The sequence below is a fragment of the Vipera ursinii genome, assembly GCF_947247035.1.
Source record: "Vipera ursinii genome assembly, chromosome: 6".
NCBI lineage: Eukaryota > Metazoa > Chordata > Lepidosauria > Squamata > Viperidae > Vipera > Vipera ursinii.
The window spans coordinates 54,889,643-54,909,155 of record NC_139515.1 but is presented as its reverse complement, the minus strand read 5'-3'; the positions used below and the strand labels follow the sequence as shown (position 1 = coordinate 54,909,155).

General features: G+C 42.0%; 1 protein-coding gene across 1 annotated transcript in view; it reads right to left on the bottom strand.

The window, feature by feature from the left end:
• The window catches only part of CFAP54 (cilia and flagella associated protein 54), a gene marked incomplete at both ends in the record, with an annotated part of 175,159 nt that overhangs the window by 60,641 nt on the left and 95,005 nt on the right, over positions 1–19,513 (bottom strand). The window contains 5 exons of the mRNA XM_083366027.1: positions 4,983–5,049; positions 5,507–5,713; positions 9,138–9,225; positions 11,154–11,363; positions 18,793–18,945. Coding sequence (XP_083222153.1) covers positions 4,983–5,049; positions 5,507–5,713; positions 9,138–9,225; positions 11,154–11,363; positions 18,793–18,945 — 725 coding nt within the window. The remainder of the gene's footprint in view (positions 1–4,982; positions 5,050–5,506; positions 5,714–9,137; positions 9,226–11,153; positions 11,364–18,792; positions 18,946–19,513) is intronic.

Genomic DNA, 19,513 nt, shown 5'->3' with positions numbered 1-19,513 from the left:
GCATTTCTCAAGGGTGTCATGCAGCTACTACAAAGACTATACCTTGCTTTCTGCACATGCAAGCACTGGTAACACTTCCTGCTATTTTCAGAAAAAGAAAATTGCTGTTGTGCTGCCACCACGTGGCTGTGTGGAGAAATCACAGTGTGGGCAGTCAGACCCTCCTACCCTATGACGTATTTCCTTTCCCCTCCCTTTTCTGGGATGGACTTCCTGCTCCTTTGTCCCTAGAGAGCCATGCTTCATTAGCAGAAAACATGGGGTCCCAATATGCAGACCGTGGGAGCATTATCATCTTCTAACCTTGGAGACACCTCAGGAATATCTTGGAAATGCTGTACAACGTCATCTGAATTGCAATAAAGGTATTTCTATATAAAAGGTGTTTCTGCGAGTTCAAACTATCTGGAGAGACCTGTTATAATTAACCTTAACAGGTCTCTCCAGATAGTTTGAACTCGTAGAAACACCTTTTATATAGAAATACCTTTATTGCAATTCAGATGACGTTGTACAGCATTTCCAAGATATTCCTGAGGTGTCTCCAAGGTTAGAAGATGATAATGCTCCCAGGGTCTGCATATTGGGACCCCATGTTTTCTGCTAATGAAGCATGGCTCTCTAGGGACAAAGGAGCAGGAAGTCCATCCCAGAAAAGGGAGGGGAAAGGAAATACGTCATAGGGTAGGAGGGTCTGACTGCCCACACTGTGATTTCTCCACACAGCCACGTGGTGGCGGCACAGCTGTGCTTCTGCACATAGTCAAACAGGGTGGGCATTAAGCTGCTGTACAAAACTTCCAGTGACTTCAGTGCTTCCAAAGGAGATGTTTTGCTCTTGCTACTGCAAAACATGTTTTTCAAATACTTTGAACACTTCTACTGCTGATAAATTTCCACTTCAGAGATTAGAGAAAGGAACAAAATGATTAGCTATATTTGAACTGATACCAGGTAGTAGGAAAGACATCATCAAGAAAGTGGAAGAGGCAGGAATAGTGGAACACAATAAGCAGAGAATATTGATATTACTAATTTTAAAGCAAACTAAACTGAATTGAACAAATTGATAGCTTTATTATCAAAACAAAGATAACCATAATTATTGCCAAATAAGCCATGGCAGGCCTTTTGTTTGTTTTTAAAATCTTAACCATAGAAATAGCTGGAAGAGAATTGTCAATTTAAGAATATAGGGAGAGAAAGGAGGAAGGGAGAGGGGAATAAATCTCTTGAAAGGCTATTCCAAAAGACCCTAAAACTCTAAAGGTCAGAGTCATCTGATTAACTGCATTTGTCAGGGCACTCAGGAGAAGGCCTTTAAGGAAGGTTAGAGTGCCCCAGTTGGAAACTACAGGACATTATTATGCCTTAAAGATATACCAACTTTAAGTAAATCAGGATTTTAAAGATCAAAATCAACACCTTGAATTGTGCCCAGAATTAATCTAAGAATAATAGTACTATCCAATCTCAGTTTAAAACTTCATAATTGTAGTTCAAGCTAACTAAAGTTTCCAAATCTTTTTTTAAAGTTTACCCACATCCAACACATAGAAATGCAAAAATGAGATTATGTAACCATATATTACCAGTGCCACAAAGACCTAAATCTCTTAAAGAGGTCTTGCGATCTGTCTAATTTCAAATACAGGGAGCTATCAATTTACAACCATTCATTTAACAATAGTTAACAATGGTTCAAAGTGAAAATGGTTGTATAATCAAATCCGGTCAGATGAGGATTCAATTTACAATCACACAAACTTACTACAGAAATTCCAGTCCCAAATATGCTCATACGTCAAGAACTATTGTCCTACTTTGTTGACTTTTACCTCCATCTGTATTACTGTACAAAAATCTGCTCAGAACATATGTAAATCCTGCCCATTCCACAATATCTTATAGAGTGGGCATGGGAACCCCAATAGACTACTTGCTGATCATCCATGGATTGAATCCTGCAATGGACTGAAAAGTATATACTGCACTATAATGCAAAGTACTGAGCAAGTATTCTGCATTATTTGCTTTGAAAGTACTGGGGTTTGTGGACTTAGGAAGTATTCTATATTTCTTTCTTCTCTAGTAGGTACTCCTGGCTGATTCCTTCAAAAGGTTTATCTGCTGACTGTGCATATACAAATGAAAGCATATTAGTTTAGTTTAGTTTAGTTTATTAAATTTTTATACCGCCCTTCTCCCGAGGGACTCAGGGCGGTGAACAGGGCATATAATAAAAATACAGAATACAAAAGTTAACAACAAATTAAATTATAGCCCAAATAAAACAATAAAAATATACAAATATTAAAACCCAAGTTAACTCCCCATCAGGCCAGGCCAGCTTGTTCAAATAAATGGGTCTTTAGGCCGCGCCGGAAGGAGCGGAGATCCGGTGCCATCCGGAGCTCAACCGGCAGTTGATTCCACAAAGCTGGGGCGCCCACAGAGAACACCCTCCCCCTGGGGGCCACCAGCCGGCATTCCCTGACCAGAGGCACCCTGAGGAGGCCCTCTCTGTGGGAACGCACAGGGCGGAAGGGAGTCGACACCAGCAGCAGGTGGTCCCCAAGGTATTCCGGACCCATGCCATGTAAGGACTTAAAAACCATCACCAGGACCTTGAACCTCACCCGGAAGACAACTGGTAACCAATGCAGCTCACGGAGCAAAGGTGTAACATGGGAGTACCGGGAAACTCCCAAGACAACTCTCGCGGCCGCATTCTGTACCAGTTGGAGCCTCTGAGTGGTCTTCAAGGGAAGCCCCATGTAGAGAGCATTGCAATAGTCAAGACGAGAGGTCACGAGCACATGAGTGACCGTACACAGGGCATCCCGGTCCAGATAGGGCCGCAACTGACGCACCAGGCGAACCTGAGCGAAAGCCTCCCTAGTCACGGCTACTATATGGTCTTCTAAGGTAAGCCGTGAATCTAGGAGGACTCCCAAGTTGCGAGCCCTATCCACGGGGGGTAAAAACTCACCCCCCACAGAAAGCAATGGAACATTTTGAATGTCCCGGGATGCCGGAATGTACAGCCACTCAGTCTTGTCAGGGTTGAGTTGAAGTCTGTTCCTCCCCATCCAGACCCGAACCGCCTCCAGGCAACGGGACATCACAGCGAGGGCATCACTGGGGTGGTTTGGGGTCGAAATGAAAAGTTGGGTATCGTCGGCATATTGATGATACCCAACTCCAAAACCACGAATGATCTCACCCAGTGGTTTCATGTAGATGGCAAGAGAACCGACCCCTGAGGAACTCCACAAACGAGAGACCTAGGGGTCGATCTCTGCCCCCCTGCCAACACTGACTGCGAGCGTCCCAGGAGATAGGAGGAGAACCACCGAAGAACCGTGCCTCCCACTCCCAATCCCCTGAGACGACGCAGCAGGATACCATGGTCGATGGTATCGAAAGCCGCCGAGAGGTCTAATAGGACTAGGACAGAGGAATATCCCCTATCCCGGGCCCTCCAGAGATCATTCACCAGAGCGACCAATGCCGTCTCCGTGCTGTACCCGGGCCTGAAACCCAACTGGCACGGGTCCAAATAATCCGCTTCATCCAGGACCAGAGGGAGCTGATGCGCCACCACACTCTCAACAACCTTCGCAAGAAAGCGGAGGTTGGAGACTGGACGAAAGTTGTTCAACACAGCTGGGTCCAAGGCAGGCTTCTTGAGGAGAGGTCTCACCACCGCCTCCTTCAAGACGGTGGGGAAATTACCCTCACTCAAAGAAGCAGATATAACCGCCTGGAACCAGGCTCGTGTCCTCTCCCTAGCTGCATAAACCAGCCAAGAAGGGCACGGGTCCAATAAACATGTGGTGGAGCTCAATTTCCCCATAATCCTGTCCACTTCATCAGGGGTCACAGAGTCAAACTCCTCCCAAATAACATTGACAAGACCGCCCGTGTCCTGCTCATCAGACTCTGCCCAGCTGGAGTCCAAACCGGTCCGAATCTGAGCGATTTTATCCGACAGATGTTGACCAAACTCCTCGGCACGACCCTGCAAGGGATCCTCTCTCACCTCCTGATTAAGGAGGGAGTGAGTCACCCTAAACAGGGCGGCCGGGTGATTATCTGCGGACGCGATGAGGGAAGAGAAGTAATTACACCTCACTGCCCTCATCGCTGCGAGATAAGACCTAATATAGGTTCTTAACCGCAACCGGTCAGATTCGGATCGGCTGGACCTCCAACAGCTCTCTAGGCCCCGTTTCCGACGCTTCATCTCCCGGAGCTCCGCGGAGAACCATGGAGCTCGTTGGGATCTGCACCGGGTCAGGGGCCGCAAGGGTACAACTCGGTCCAGTGCCTCAGTGGCTGCCCTTTCCCAGGCTTCCACTAAGGCATCCGCCGAGCTGCGAGCGACGGAGGCAGGTGGGGATCCCAGCGCTGCCTGGAACCCATCAGGGTCCATTAAGCACCTGGGGCGGTACCATCTAGTTGGTTCCACATCCCCATGGCGGGGGGTGGTAAAACGGAAGACCAGCCGCAGGAAATGATGATCGGTCCATGACAGGGGCATAATAAATGGAGAACCCCCACCTAGATCATCGAACCACAGTCCAGATAAGAAAACCAAGTCAAGGGTGTGGCCTCTCTCATGAGTTGGTTCAGAAATTACCTGCGTCAGGTCCATGGCCGTCATGGAAGCCATGAACTCCCGAGCTAAATATTGCTAAGACATATTTGGATAAGAATTATCATAATCATTTATCTGTAATATAACTCCATGATGGTTACCAATTAATGTTATTTGATATGAAAGTACTTTCCAGCTTTTCCTAATAAATAAATAAATAAATAAAAATTTATGAGATATAACTTACAAGTTATAAGATCTATCCATATGCATGCACATTCACCATATCACAGCATAATTTTGTATTTGTAATTCAAAAACAAACATTTATCTACAGATTACTATATAATGTCTACTTTTCAATACATCTATTAATTACCTTGAAGAGGACAGCAGATAAAATGCAGGTTTGGGTTCTTAGTTTAATGTTGTACTGTAATGAATGCCTAAATGCAAAAACCAAGCAATATAGTTAAACAGTAGTGTAGTTTGTGGCTCATTTAAAATACCAAAATAAATATTTGAGCTTTAAAATAAAGACATTTTTCTCAGAGATTTCATCAGACATTGATGTATAAAATTGGTCAGTATCTTGGTTTCATATAATTTCTGTTAACTAAGATCTCTGAATACAATGTACATAATTGAAGAGATGTTAAAAGACAAAGAAAAATTATGCTAGTCTGCCTACCAGGAATTTGTATAAAATCGTGACGATGCAAAGATACAGTAGGAATATAACATGAAGTAGGATTGTAAGATTTTTTTTTCTAGTTGGAACAGAGAAAGCCCTGTATTCACAATAAATATAAAATATATGAATCATTGATCTGAATTTCTATGAAATTAAATCATTATGTAAAAAAATTAAGTTGTAGATTAGTAACTAGAAAATATACTTACTGAGCTATTTTAGCTGCTAAAATTGCTCCTTGTAGGCAACCCCAAACTCCAGCCCGAGAAATAAACTTCTCAGAGTAAACTTGAGATGTTTTTGAAAAGTTACCAGTGGTTTTCTCTGATGAATCATCTAATTCTTGCCACTGATGAAGTGCATTATCCATTTTGAGAGCTGCATCAAGGCCCTGACACCAGCATTTGAAAGCAATTCTGAGATACATTGAAACTTACATTACTGATACTCAAATGGAAGGTAATTTTGCATATCTCTATTGTTAAATGCAATGGAATTAAAAAGTTATAGAAAGCAATTAAAGTACAAGTAATCTTTGACTTATGATGACAATTGTGGCTTGGAATCTCAGTAATGAGTGAAGTTTTTGTTAAATGTGATGCCCACATGACTGCTTCATTCAACGACTGTGATCCCGGCTCTCCCGTTGCATTTGTTAAGTAAACCCGAGGGTCATTAAATGGAGAGAGTGAAAAAGCTACCTGCTGAAGAAAGGCAGGACACTCCTTTCCATATGCAAAAGGGAACTCCTGCGCACAGCTGGAGAAACAAGGCTTAGATCTTCAAGATCCCTTCAGGATCTTTATTTCTCCAGTCCAGTGCACGAGTTCCCTTCTGCAAATGAAGAGGAAGTGAACTTCTGTCTTGGGCTGTAGAAAATAAGTTGGGATCCCAAAGATCCAAACTTTATTCAGTGAAGTATGTCAATTCCATGTCCCATATGGAGAGTCTAGGATAACTTGCCGCCGCCAGCTCACCATGGCCAACTTGCCGCTGCCACCTCACTGCCACTAAATTGCCACAAGACAACTCCACACAGCCACTCGCCATGGGGACAACTCCCCACAGCAGTCAGAAAGTTGAGCAGCCAGGCAAGCGGGTGGACAGAGCACAGAGCATGTCGGGGCAAGTGGCCATTTTCACACCCCTTGTTGCTGCTGCCATGCCAGGCACAGAACTACTGCTGATACCGCCGCCATGCCAAGTGCAAAGCTATCACTGCTGATGCAACCACACCAGGCATGGAGCCACTGATGCTGCCACATGGGGATGTAGCTGCCATGTCGCCATGCCAGGTGTGGAGCCAAGTTCAATGTAGTGGCAGTGATGGGGGAATGTGAAAATAGGAAGCTCCTACCCACCGTTCCTCCTCACCATCCGCCCCAATGTACACTCTGTCCACCTACTCGCTCAGCCACCTGGCTCTTCCTCTGGCCACTCGCAGTGAGTTGTCTCCATGGCAAATCATCCCCGCGGTGTCTTGGCCGTGGGGAATTGTATTGAAGCAAGTTGGCAGTGGCGAGCTGGCAATGGCAAACTGGCAGCAGCAAACTGGTGGTGTCAAGTCATCCCATTCCGGGCATGGAGAGAAGGGAAAATCATTCATCAGGCAGTAACAATTTACAACTTTCCCTGCCAGCTTTCCCCACTGACTTTCTGGGAAACTGGCAGAGAAGACTGCAAATAGTGATCACATGATCATGGGGCTCTTGGCAACCAGTTGTAATCAAGCAGTTGTAAGAAAAAGGTCATCAATTTCCTGCACCAACTACTGAAGGACAAGGCCATTGACAAGCCACAATACTACTCCCTTTAACTCTGGGAAAGCCACTCCATACATATATAGACTCCCTAAAATCACAAAGAGAGAACTTCACTCAGACCAGTTGTCAGCAACATCAACTCCTTCACCTACAATTTTGAGAAACATCTAATCTCTTTATTAACTCCTTTGGTCAGCAACACTACCTTTACTGACTTTGTCAGTAAAACTGGATCCGGATGAGACTATGGTTTTTTATGATGTGACTTCACTCTTCATCTGCATTCCAAAAATTGAAGCTGCCATGGTAGTGAAGAAACAACTGCTACAAGACAGCACATTAGATGAAAGAGCTAATCTCATCCCAGACCACATATGTGCCATGTGGACCTCTGCCTAATCACTATCTATTTTAAATACAATGAAGATTTCTACAGAAAAAAACACGGCTACATCTGTTCATCCACGTCACCCATTGTGGCCAATCGCTACATGGAAGAGGTAGAAACCAAAGGCCTAAACTCCTTCACAGGAATTCTACCCACTCACTGATATAGGTAAGTAGACAATACTTGGGTCAAGATTAAAACACAGGAACTGGAAGCTTTCACAAACACATCAACTCTGTGGACAGGGACAGGAAGATGTTAAGGAAAATACACTGGCTTTCCTGGTTTTCTAGTACACATTAAGGAAGACAGAAGCCTCAACACTGAAGAATACAGAAAACTCCCACACACAAGTCAGTATTTGATTCTCACTACCCACTGGAGAACAAAAAGGGAATGATCAGAACTCTACACCACCAGACTGAAGGTTTGCCTACTGGCAAAGAAGGAAAAAAAAAGAACTAAAACACATGAAGGAAGCCCTCAGAACTTGTAGTTATCCCAACTGGGCCTTCATCAAAGCCAGAAAAATATCCAGCAGGAGCTCCATACATTGCAGGAATATCTGAAAAGCTCAGGAGGATTTTTAACCAACATAACATGTGTGCACACTTTAAAACCAAGAATACAGTAAGGCAGAAGCTTGTCCACCCCAAAGATAAAACTGTGCAATGGAGAAACAAAACAACCACTTCACAAATGCATGGCACAACAAACCCAGCAGTTCTTGTGTTGTAGAATAGGTGATGTTGTATCCTTCCCCCTTTGTTGAGAGAGGGTTGTTCAATGTTAACATAGATGGTGTCTTTTACCCCTCTTTCAAACCCATCAGGACAAGATTCAGCAGTTCATCTGCATTTGAAAGACAAAAGGTCACTCTTTTGAAGACAGCAAAGTTCACATTCTGGACAGAGAGGACCAGGGTTTGAAAGAGTGGTAAAAGAGACCATCTGTTTTAAAACTGAACAACCCTTTCTCAACAGAAGGGAAGGATACAGCATCACCTATCTCCTGTCTACGACACAAAACTTTCAGCAGTCCCAGGAAGGTTCCACACCCATTTGTATTCTGATTCAGTGAACGCAAGGTACAGAAAAACTCCCAAGCGGCCTCAACAACTCTCAGAGAGCTAAGAACCGACCTTCAGAGTGTTAACTAGATGACTGTAAAGAATATAAATCCTTCCATTCCCCATCATTCAGTCATAACTGAAAAAGCTTCTTGGATGAGAAGTGACATTAAAAAAAAAGAAAGTCAAATTGCCTTTTGAAAAGCACATTTGGGATAACCCTGACCTGGATGATTGAGAATGTCCATAGACATCTACAAGAAAACAACCAATATCAGAGAGCACCAAGGACCTCACAGTGCAATCCTAAGCTACAAATATTTTCTTTTATAGTCCAACTAGCTAGCTAGCTAGGAAAGAAAACACAAACATTAAATCAGATAAGGGGAGTAGAAAATTAGTAGTAATGTTTTTTTTATTTCACTCCTTCAAAGGAATGAACAAAAGAGAATGGAAGAAAAGGCAAAGAGGAATTTAGGAGATTGAAACCTTTTATTATAATTCTGATGAAAATTGTGACTTTGCATGCCCCATTACTAGATTATTTCTCTACAGTGGTTATACATTTTACTAATTTTACAAGGTGTAGATTGAAATAGAAAATGTAAGAATGCTAATACCTTGTGCTTCCAGTGAAAAAACGCAGATTTCCAAGTTCATGAAAAGCCTGGACCATGAGACCATGCTGATTATTTGTTTGAAGAGTTTCTGTTTTTCATCAATTTGAGGGGGAAATATTTGAATATTTAATAGTAAATATATTTAGAGAAACTTAAATTGGTTTAAAATAAATTATTGTGTTTTTCTATATTAATTAATCTACCATTTTAGTACACTATCCAATCAGAAAGTTCAGGGTAGTAAAAAACACATTTTTAAAACACATTAAAACTCCACCAACAATTAAAACAATAGTAAACTAACATTTGCCACAATCACCCTATGGGTCAAAAGGCCTGCTGAAATAAAGTGGTTCTTCAAGGCTTTCCAGAATGAGAATGGAGTTGGGGCTCACCATACTTCCAGGACAGTATATTTGACTCTGGGAACTATTACAAATCTGTGCTAGCCTTTTGTATTTTTATTTTCTTTCTTTTAAAATTTCTTGCCATGTCTGTAATACGAAATTACAAAATATTTTAAAGCCAATTGTTTTTGCATTCAAAATGCCCCATTTTTTCAAGCTTGCAGTATTTATTTTATTTATTTATTTATTTGTTTTTATAAACCGCCCTTCTCCCGAGGGACTCGGGGCGGTGTACAGAATAAGGTAGGCATACAGAATGAACAATAGTGAAAACAAACAATAGTAAAATACAAACTGGGACCCCAATTAGAGCTATCAGGCCAGGCCGGACTGCTGGAACAGGTAAGTTTTTAATTCGCGCCGGAAGGTGCGGAGGTCGGGGGCCATCCGGATTTCGGTTGGTAAGCTGTTCCAGAGGGCTGGCGCACCCACTGAGAATGCCCTCCCCCTGGGGGCCACCAGCCGACATTCCTTGAGCGGTGGCACCCTGAGGAGGCCCTCTCTGTGGGAGCGCACAGGACGGTGGGGTGCTGACATTGGCAGAAGGTGATCCCGTAGGTAGTCTGGACCCATGCCATGTAGGGCTTTGTATGTCATTGTTAGCACCTTGAACTTCACACGGAAGGCAACTGGAAGCCAGTGCAGCGCACGGAGGAGAGGTGTGATATGGGAGTATCGGGAGGCTCCCAAGAGTGTCCGTGCCGCTGCACTTTGCACCAGTTGAAGCTTCCGAGTGGATCTCAAGGGCAGCCCCAAGTAGTATAAGATAGGAAAAAAAGTATCTTGTAGGAGATGACCAGGCTGAGCCCAAGAGAGGAGTCAAACACATCATCAATCATGAGTCCCTTTGTGCCCACAAGAGATCTAAGTTCAGATTAATGTTAGCACCAGCGAAATCAGGAGATTCCCAGAAGTTCAAATGTATATAAAGATTTATTGTAAGCATAAGGTCTCTACAAGAATATGAATACTAACAGTCAAGAGAAAATAGCAGGAGTTAAGAATAAAAAGAAAATCAAGGTGGACTGGACTTAGATCTCTTGTGTGCACGGACTCATGACTGATGACATGTTTGACCCCTCCCTCAGGTTCAGCCTGGTTATCTCCTACATCTCCTCTTGAACTAAAATGCTGCCATTTCAAAAATTGCAGAAGTGTTTTAAGATTGAAACAGAGCTATTGTATTCCTGAAACAATTCCACAATGACTGAGGTGGATGATTTACACTGTAAGCAACTGTTTTAAATTAAAACAGTTGTTTAGAACAGTTGAACTGGCAAATATTTTGCATACTACTAAAAGTACATATACTTTTGTACTGATTTTGCTGGGAAACCAATTCTCTTTATCTATTAATTACTGTTAAATAAATCCTAGCAGTAGCTATTCAATTTCACTCTTATCAGAGAGAGAAAAAAGAAAGCAATAGCTGGAACTGGAGTTCTACTGGAACTCTACTATCAGTCTGCTGAAACACCAGCTCCTTACTATGTTCCTCTCTCTGAACTATTTTAAAATAATAAATCTCTGCAAGCACAACATGTGCTCAAGTTTCCTATCAGATTATATGGTAATTCAATGAATGAAATAGAATGGATTATAAACTTACCAAGCGTTCGTTCATATGAAGAGATCACTACTGAGAGTCTTGACTGAGGAATGGAGTTGCTCTCAACCATACTGAGGCAAGTAAAACTTTCTACTGAAAGATCAGGTGGTTCTGGTTCATACGTCAACTCAGCTCCCATAGTAAATCCCACTTTTCCATCTGAAGTCTTTTGGTTTGCATATATTTTTGTATTTAATCTTCCAGAAGAGTCTTGTTTTATAAAGTAGATTTAATGAAAAAATCTTAGTTGTCCTTATTAGAGATTCTGAATATAGTATTAGATATTATAATATTATTCCAGAGACTCATACTGAAAGTAGATATATTTTACAATGTACAACTGATTTTAATTAAATTTAAGACATTAGAGAACACCTATGCTATCACACGCTTCCTTTCCTAGGTCTTTTCTTCCCTCACACAAATTTCTTTTCTTTTCCTCATCTTGTGGAAGTGATGATAAAACATTGTTATATTTATAAAAGGGAGTAGTTTGCCACCTCCAAATTAAGTTTCTTCTGTTTTACATTAACAAAAGGAATTAAATAAAAAGCATTTTTTTCAAAATAAGCCAGAAGAGTAATTGCTGAAGCCCCATTACATTCCATCAGAAGTAACCAAAGTTCCCAAGTCTATGTAACATTTTCAACAACCTTTACAGATTTGATGTTCAAAAGTGTGCAGAGCAGCAACTGCATTCAACAGCCTTCAGTCCAGCTATACCATCTCCAGGAAGCTGCATTCTTCTAGGCTTGGGTTAAAAGAGGCTGCTCTTGACATTTTTTCTTATCAGGCCCGCAAGCCTTCAAAAGGATAGAGGGCATATTTGGTCTAAGCCTGGATCAGTTGTTGGGACAACTACAATGGGCTGAGCATTATGGAATAGAATGGGAGTGGAATGATTGACGGTAGCTATACTAGCTATATTATATTTTCTATTATTTTTTAGTTTATGTACCTGGGAGAATCTTGCTATAATATCACAGTGAATAGGAGGTTATTTGTGTTCATACATAAATTTCATGAGAATTCCTGGATGAAGGCGCAATGGTTTTTCTTTGTATAATATGTTTCAATCTTTCTTCAAACAGTTCTTAGACATCTCTTGTCTGGCTCTTTTATGAATACCTTATCCTTTTATTTAAGAAGGTTGATCAGTCATTTTCTTTGATGAGCCAAACAAAACACTTTCCCATGAAGGTATATGATATTATTAATTCAATTAATTCCTAGGAACTTAAAATAAAGTCCAAAATGTTCCCCTGGATCCTTTATCTGTTTAAAACTTTTGTAACCTAAATTCTTATGCACTTTTTGCTATCAAATAATTTTTATAAATTTCTTGTTCTGTTAATTACTCTATGGTCATAGGAACACTCACCAGATGGTCCAATAAAAGTGTTATTCTGAAGATCTCTTTGTTACTTAAATATTTATAATCCAAAGTGATTTAAGAAGGGAAATTTGAGCAGACTAGCATCCCTAAAAAGGTTCTACTGAAGCTGCGAACCTGATCTTGGTTCCTAGCTACTCTTATTCCAGAGGTGCCCACAGAATCCATTTGGATCATGCAGGTGTCCTCATAAGAAGCAGCTGTCCAGATTATACATAGTGATCTCCATCTTCTGCTTTTTCTGGAGAAGCTCCACAAAATCAGGCACCTCTTCCAATTGCAATTCCAGCCTCTGGTTAATCTCCAAACCTTTGGAGATGTTTTAATCCATCATTTCTCTTACCGGAAACTGTGACAGTTTCCGTAGATATTTGAAGAAAATAATGAATGAAAAATGTAAAAGTATGTAATATAGATTAAAGGCAGAGTTTAACAAATTAAAGATTCTTGGAAACTAAGACTAAAGAAATAAGCCAAGATATAGAAAAAGATAATTTGATATTAGCACAATTGAGAGAGAAGGAATTTTGCCTGTGGTTGAGGCAGTTCTAGAAAAACCTGGTGAAGATACAAGACAGGATGTTGTTGTTAGCTGCGAAGTCGTGTCCGACCCATCGCGATCCTATGGACAACATTCCTCCAGGCCTTCCTGTCCTCTACCATCATCTGGAGTCCATTTAAGCTCACGCCTACTGCTTCAGTGACTCCATCTAGCCACCTCATTCTCTGTCATCCCCTTCTTCTATTGCCCTCGATCTTTCCCAGCATTAGGCTCTTCTCCAGTGAGTCCTTCCTTCTCATTAGGTGGCCAAAGTATTTGAGTTTTAGCTTCAGGATCTGGCCTTCTAAAGAGCAGCAAGGATTGATCTCCTCTAGGACTGACCGGTTTGATCGCCTTGCAGTCCAAGGGACTCGCAGGAGTCTTCTCCAGCACCATAGTTCAAAGGCCTCAATTCTTTGGCGCTCAGCCTTTCTTATGGTCCAACTTTCACTGCCATACATTGCAACTGGGAAGACCATAGCCTTGACTATACGCACTTTTGTTGACAGGGTGATGTCTCTGCTTTTTAGTGTGCTGTCTAGATTTGCCATGGCTTTCCTCCCCAGGAGCAAGCGTCTTTTAATTTCTTGGCTACAGTCCCCATCTGCAGTGATCTTGGAGCCCAGGAAAATAAAATCTGTAACTACCTCCATTTCTTCCCCATCTATTTGCCAGGAATTGAGAGGCCCGGATGCCATGATCTTGGTTTTCTTAATGTTAAGTTTCAACCCAAGTTTTGCACTCTCCTTCTTCACCCGCAACAAGAGGCTCTTTAGTTCTTCTTCACTTTCTGCCATTAGAGTGGTATCATCTGCGTATCTTAGGTTGTTGATATTTCTTCCGGCAATCTTAATTCCAACTTTTGATTCATCTAGCCCTGCCTTTCTCTTATAAACATTTTTGGAATGGGAAGAAGTTAATGGAAGCAGAAATGAATAAGGGGTTTAGAATTAACATTAGATACACCAAAGCAAATGTATAAGAGATATATAGTGCACTTTGTCAGGAAGACAACAAGAGACCACATCCTACAATAATACTTCAGTCAAATTAAATATAGGCATAATAGATGTAAAAAATTAAAAAATACCCATCAGAATCCCATCTAAAATAATAATAATACACCTTCTTGAACTGATAAATTAAAACAGAAGAAGATACTATTTAGGGTGAGACAAATTGAGTTATTCTGAGTTTTAGCAGCAAACATTTTGAGTTCAAAACGCAAGAGAATTCTTAGAGAGCATAAGACCGAACAGTTCGTCATGTGACAAACCCGATTTACAACCATCATGATATAGGACTGTAAGGGGTTATTTGGTACTCCAATACTATGTCTCTGAACTGCTAAGGGTTTTTGTCTATGGATCTCTCTATAATGTATATTATTTTATTTATTTATTTATTTATTTTATTTAGTTACATTTATATACCGCCCTTTCCCTGAGGACTCAGGGCGGTTTACAGGGAATTAAAAAATCCACCATACAAAAGTTAAAAAACCAAATTAAAAAATATTAAATTGACCCTGTACACTTAAGACCCCAATTAAAAATTTCTCCTCAGCCTGGGCCCGAGAGCTCAAAGAGCCAGGTCTTCAGGCCCCGGCGGAATGATCGGAGGTCGGGGGCAGTTCTCAGCTCCACCGGTATATATATATATATTTGGGACATTTTATACAAATGTCCCAAATATATATATTTGAAAATACTTTAAAAAGTAAATCCATTCAATCAATTTTCAAATACAGCATTTTTATATTTTATATTAGATTTATAAGATATCATCAGAAACCAAGAAAACATGCTAGTCCTTTTCTAGAACCCTCTAAATCAAAAGATTTCTCTTTCTTTAAAGAAAACTATTTCATAAGAAATTTGGCAATGTTAGAAGAGTTTATAACTTGAAAAAAGCAATGAAAACAAACTTCTTTGAAATTTTCATTAAAAATTTTAAGTAATAACATTACAATTTTCTCTTTTTAAAAAGTCAAAATTTACCTAATATTTTGGTAAAACATTACTTGAGAAGTTCAAAAAGTTTCTGTAAAGGAGTCTGTGAGATGTAACTATATAACAGTCTGATATTCTATTGATAGAATGGCATTTGGTTATATCTTTCTGGAACATTAATGTAAATATAAACCAATTTACTTCTTTCTAAATTATTTTGTTCCTATGCATATCAGCCAGTATGTTAGAAATTGTTTTTTGAAAAAAACTGCTAATTCAATCTAATTGAGAAAATTTTGGAAATTATGTTTCTCATGCATTTATCTTTATACTCTTTTTAAAGAAGATCTGAAAAAAAAACTTAATTTGTGGGGATTCTTAATTTCAAATTGTGCCAATATAATTTATATAAGCATGCAGTAAATAGGACAGTATATATTGTTATTAAATTATTATTAGGAATGCTTCAGTTTGTTTCTCCGCTTGCTGCCCTGGGGAAGAGGGAGGTCTGACTCCTGAGCTCAGGCTGATCTATTTTAATGCCAGGTCTGTTGTGAATAAAGCTCCCCTCATCCATGACTTGATCGAGGAGGAAGGCGCAGACCTGGCATGCATCACGGAAACCTGGCTGGGCCCAGAAGGAGGGGTCCCTCTGACTGATTTATCCCCTCCAGGTTTCCGTGTGCTACATCAACCTCGAGCTCAGGGTAGGGGAGGTGGCGTGGCGATCGTTATCAGAGAGACCCTCCATCCGCGGGAGGCCACTGCCCCTCAGATAGACGGATGTGAATCCCTCCTCTTAAGGTGGGGTCCTGGTGGTCAGTTGGGCCTACTTCTGGTATACCTCTCTCCAAGCTGCACAGCAACGGTTCTACCCAAGCTACCTGACGCCATCTCAGGATTGGCGGTCGAATTTCCAAAGCTTATGGTACTGGGAGACTTTAATCTACCTTCCCTGGGCAGTGCATCAGAAGTGGCCCGAGAGTTCATGGCCTCCATGACGGCCATGGACCTTACTCAAATTACTCAGGACCCAACTCACGAGGGAGGAAACATGCCGGATCTAATTTTTGTCTCTGGGCAGTGGCTAAATGGGCTGGGTGGGGTTACTCCAACATCACAACCCCTTTCATGGACAGACCACTACCTCCTGCGGTTGGGCCTCCGTCACGTCACCCCCCGATGTCAGGAAGCGGAACCGACCAGGTGGTTCCGCCCCAGGCGCCTGATGGACCCAGATAAATTCCAGATGGCGCTTGGACCGATTCCCACCTCCCTCTCCCACAACCCGGTCGAGTCCTTAGTTAATGCCTGGCAACAGGCTGCTTCGGAGGCGCTCGACCGCGTTGTCCCTTTGCGGCCTCTGACCCGGCGCAAGTCCCGACTCGCTCCTTGGTTCTCCAAGGACCTGCGGGAGATGAAGCGCCAGAGAAGGGGCCTAGAGAGCATTTGGAGAGCCAGTCGGTCTGAGTCTGACCGAACACAGTTAAGATCCTTTTCTAGATCCTATCTTGTGGCAATGAGGGTGGCAAAGCGCGCCTACTTCTCCACCCTCATTGCGTCCGCAGATAATCGCCCGGCCGCCCTATTTAGAGTGGTCCGCTCCCTTTTAAGTCAAGAGACGGGAGAGGACCCCCTACATGGACGGGCTGAGGAATTTAGTAAATATCTGGTGGACAAAATTGCTCAGATTCGGGCTGGTCTGGACTCTGACTGGGCAGTATCTAACGAGAGGAAATCGATGAAGTTGGCCAAGTACATCTGGGAAGAGTTCGATCCTGTGACTCCGGATGAAGTGGACAAGATCATGGGGAAACTAAGTGCCGCCACATGTTTGTTGGACCCGTGTCCCTCCTGGCTAGTCTATGCTTCTCGGGAGGTTACACGAGGCTGGCTCCTAGCAGTTATCAATGCCTCACTGAGTGAAGGGTACTTCCCTGCTGCCTTGAAAGAGGCGGTGGTAAGGCCCCTCCTCAAGAAACCGGCACTGGACCCAGCTGTTTTAAACAACTTCCGTCCTGTCTCCAACCTTCGCTTCCTTGCGAAGGTCGTTGAGAGTGTGGTGGCGCGACAGCTCCCTTTGAACCTGGAGGAAGCTGAATATCTAGATCCGTACCAATCGGGTTTCAGACCGGGGCACAGCACGGAGACGGCATTGGTCGCGCTGGTGAATGATCTCTGGCGGGCCCGAGATAGAGGTTATTCTTCTGTCCTGGTCCTATTAGATCTATCAGCGGCTTTTGATACCATCGACCATGGTATCTTACTGCGTCGTCTTGAGGGGCTGGGAGTGGGAGGCACCGTTCTGCGTTGGTTCTCCTCCTACCTCTCGGACCGTTCGCAGACGGTGTTGGCAGGAGGGCAGAGGTCAAGCCCTAGGCCTCTTAATTGTGGAGTGCCTCAGGGTTCGGTGCTCTCGCCCCTCCTGTTCAACATCTATATGAAGCCGCTGGGAGAGATCATCCGTAGCTTCGGGGTGAAATATCATCAATATGCTGATGATACCCAGCTATTCATCTCCACCCCGAACCAACCCAGTGATGCCCTTGATGTGATGTCCCGTTGTCTGGAAGCGGTACAGATTTGGATGGGAGAAAACAGGCTTCGACTCAACCCGGCCAAGACTGAGTGGCTGTACATACCGTCATCTCGTTTAGTCCAAGAGGTTCCATCTCTGACTATAGGAGGAGAGATGTTACCTCCCATTGATAAAGCACGCAATCTGGGCGTCCTCCTAGATTCACGACTCAGTTTTGAAGATCACATTGGAACCGTGGCTAGGGGGGCATTTGCCCAGATTCGTCTTATATACCAATTGCGCCCCTTTTTGGACCGAGATGCCCTACGTACAGTCACCCACGCACTCGTTACCTCCCGTATTGATTACTGTAATGCTCTCTACATGGGGCTGCCCTTGAAGACCACCCGGAGGCTTCAGCTGGTGCAGAATGCAGCTGCACGGGTTGTGATGGGAGCTTCCCGATACTCCCATATTACACCCCTCCTGCGTGAGCTGCATTGGCTACCAGTTGCCCTCCGGGTGAGATTTAAGGTGCTGGTACTTACCTTTAAAGCCCTACATGGCTTAGGTCCGGGATACTTGCAGGACCATCTGCTGCCGGGAACAAATTCCCATCGTCCAGTACGCTCACACAGAGAAGGCCTCCTCAGGGTACCGTCAGCTAGGCAATGTCGGCTGGCGACCCCCAGGGGGAGGGCCTTCTCTGTGGGAGCACCAACCCTATGGAATCAGCTCCCCCCTGAGCTTCGGATAGCCCAAAACCTCCAATCCTTTCGCCGCGGCCTCAAAACACACCTGTTCCACCAAGCTGACCTAGACTGACAGGCATTTCAATTAATTTATATTTAGTATTTTTAATTCATTTTAAAATTCTCTAATTTTTATTGCACTGATGTTCTCAATTTTCATTTTATCTTGATTTATGTACTTATTATATGTTGTATTGTGAGCCGCCCTGAGTCCTTCAGGAGATAGGGCGGGATATAAATCCCATCAATAAATAAATAAATAAATAAATATGAAAATTAGTACGAAAATTACAATTCTAATAATTATTAGATAATGTGGATTGTTTGAATAGAATAATCAAAAAATTTAACTATTCTAACATCAAATCAGTGTTTGTGTATTCATACTTACATATGCACAATTTTTTTTCAATATTTGACTTTTTAAAGTCTATTTACAGTTTTATACATATATACATCCAAATTCTAATGAGAGGTACTCACCTCGCACATGAGCAAGAAATAAAGAAAGCAATTTCCTGCTGTATTTAAGGGCTCTACTGTGGTGTTTTGATTGTTCCAGAGTTTCTCTAAAACATTTTAGCGTATCCCTCAGATCCAAAGGAACAGATAATAGTGATCTTGTTTGACTGATACCTGTAATGAAGCCACAGTTATTTTAATAAACTCTAAATATGTCAGTGTAACAAATATGTAATAGAAAAGTAAAACTGTAATAAAGATACTACTAGTAGTAGTAGTTTGAGTAAACTACTACTAGTAGTATCTTTATTACAGTCATGGATCAACTTACAGCGTTCAAATTTAGACACATAGGCAATGGTTCAAACTGGAAACACTATAAATATAAATAGTAGAATTCTAAAAAAGCCTTTGAATACTCAGAACTAATTGACTAAATTATAAAATTTATTTGTAAAAAAGATGCTAAAATATTAAATTCCTAAACTACTAATACACACACACACACACAAATGCTTTACATTATTTCAATGCAAAAAGCAGAATCAAACAGTATGAAGAAAAAATAAGAAAATCAAAGTAAATAGACAAAAAGTTTATAAACATTAAACCTAGGCTATGTGGGCTTCAGTAAAATAAGTCCACACTCTCAGAATAGAATTTAGTTCTAGGACTATTGTATATTTTACAACTTCAGATTGTTATTAAAATGCAATTAATAACACACACACATACTTTTATT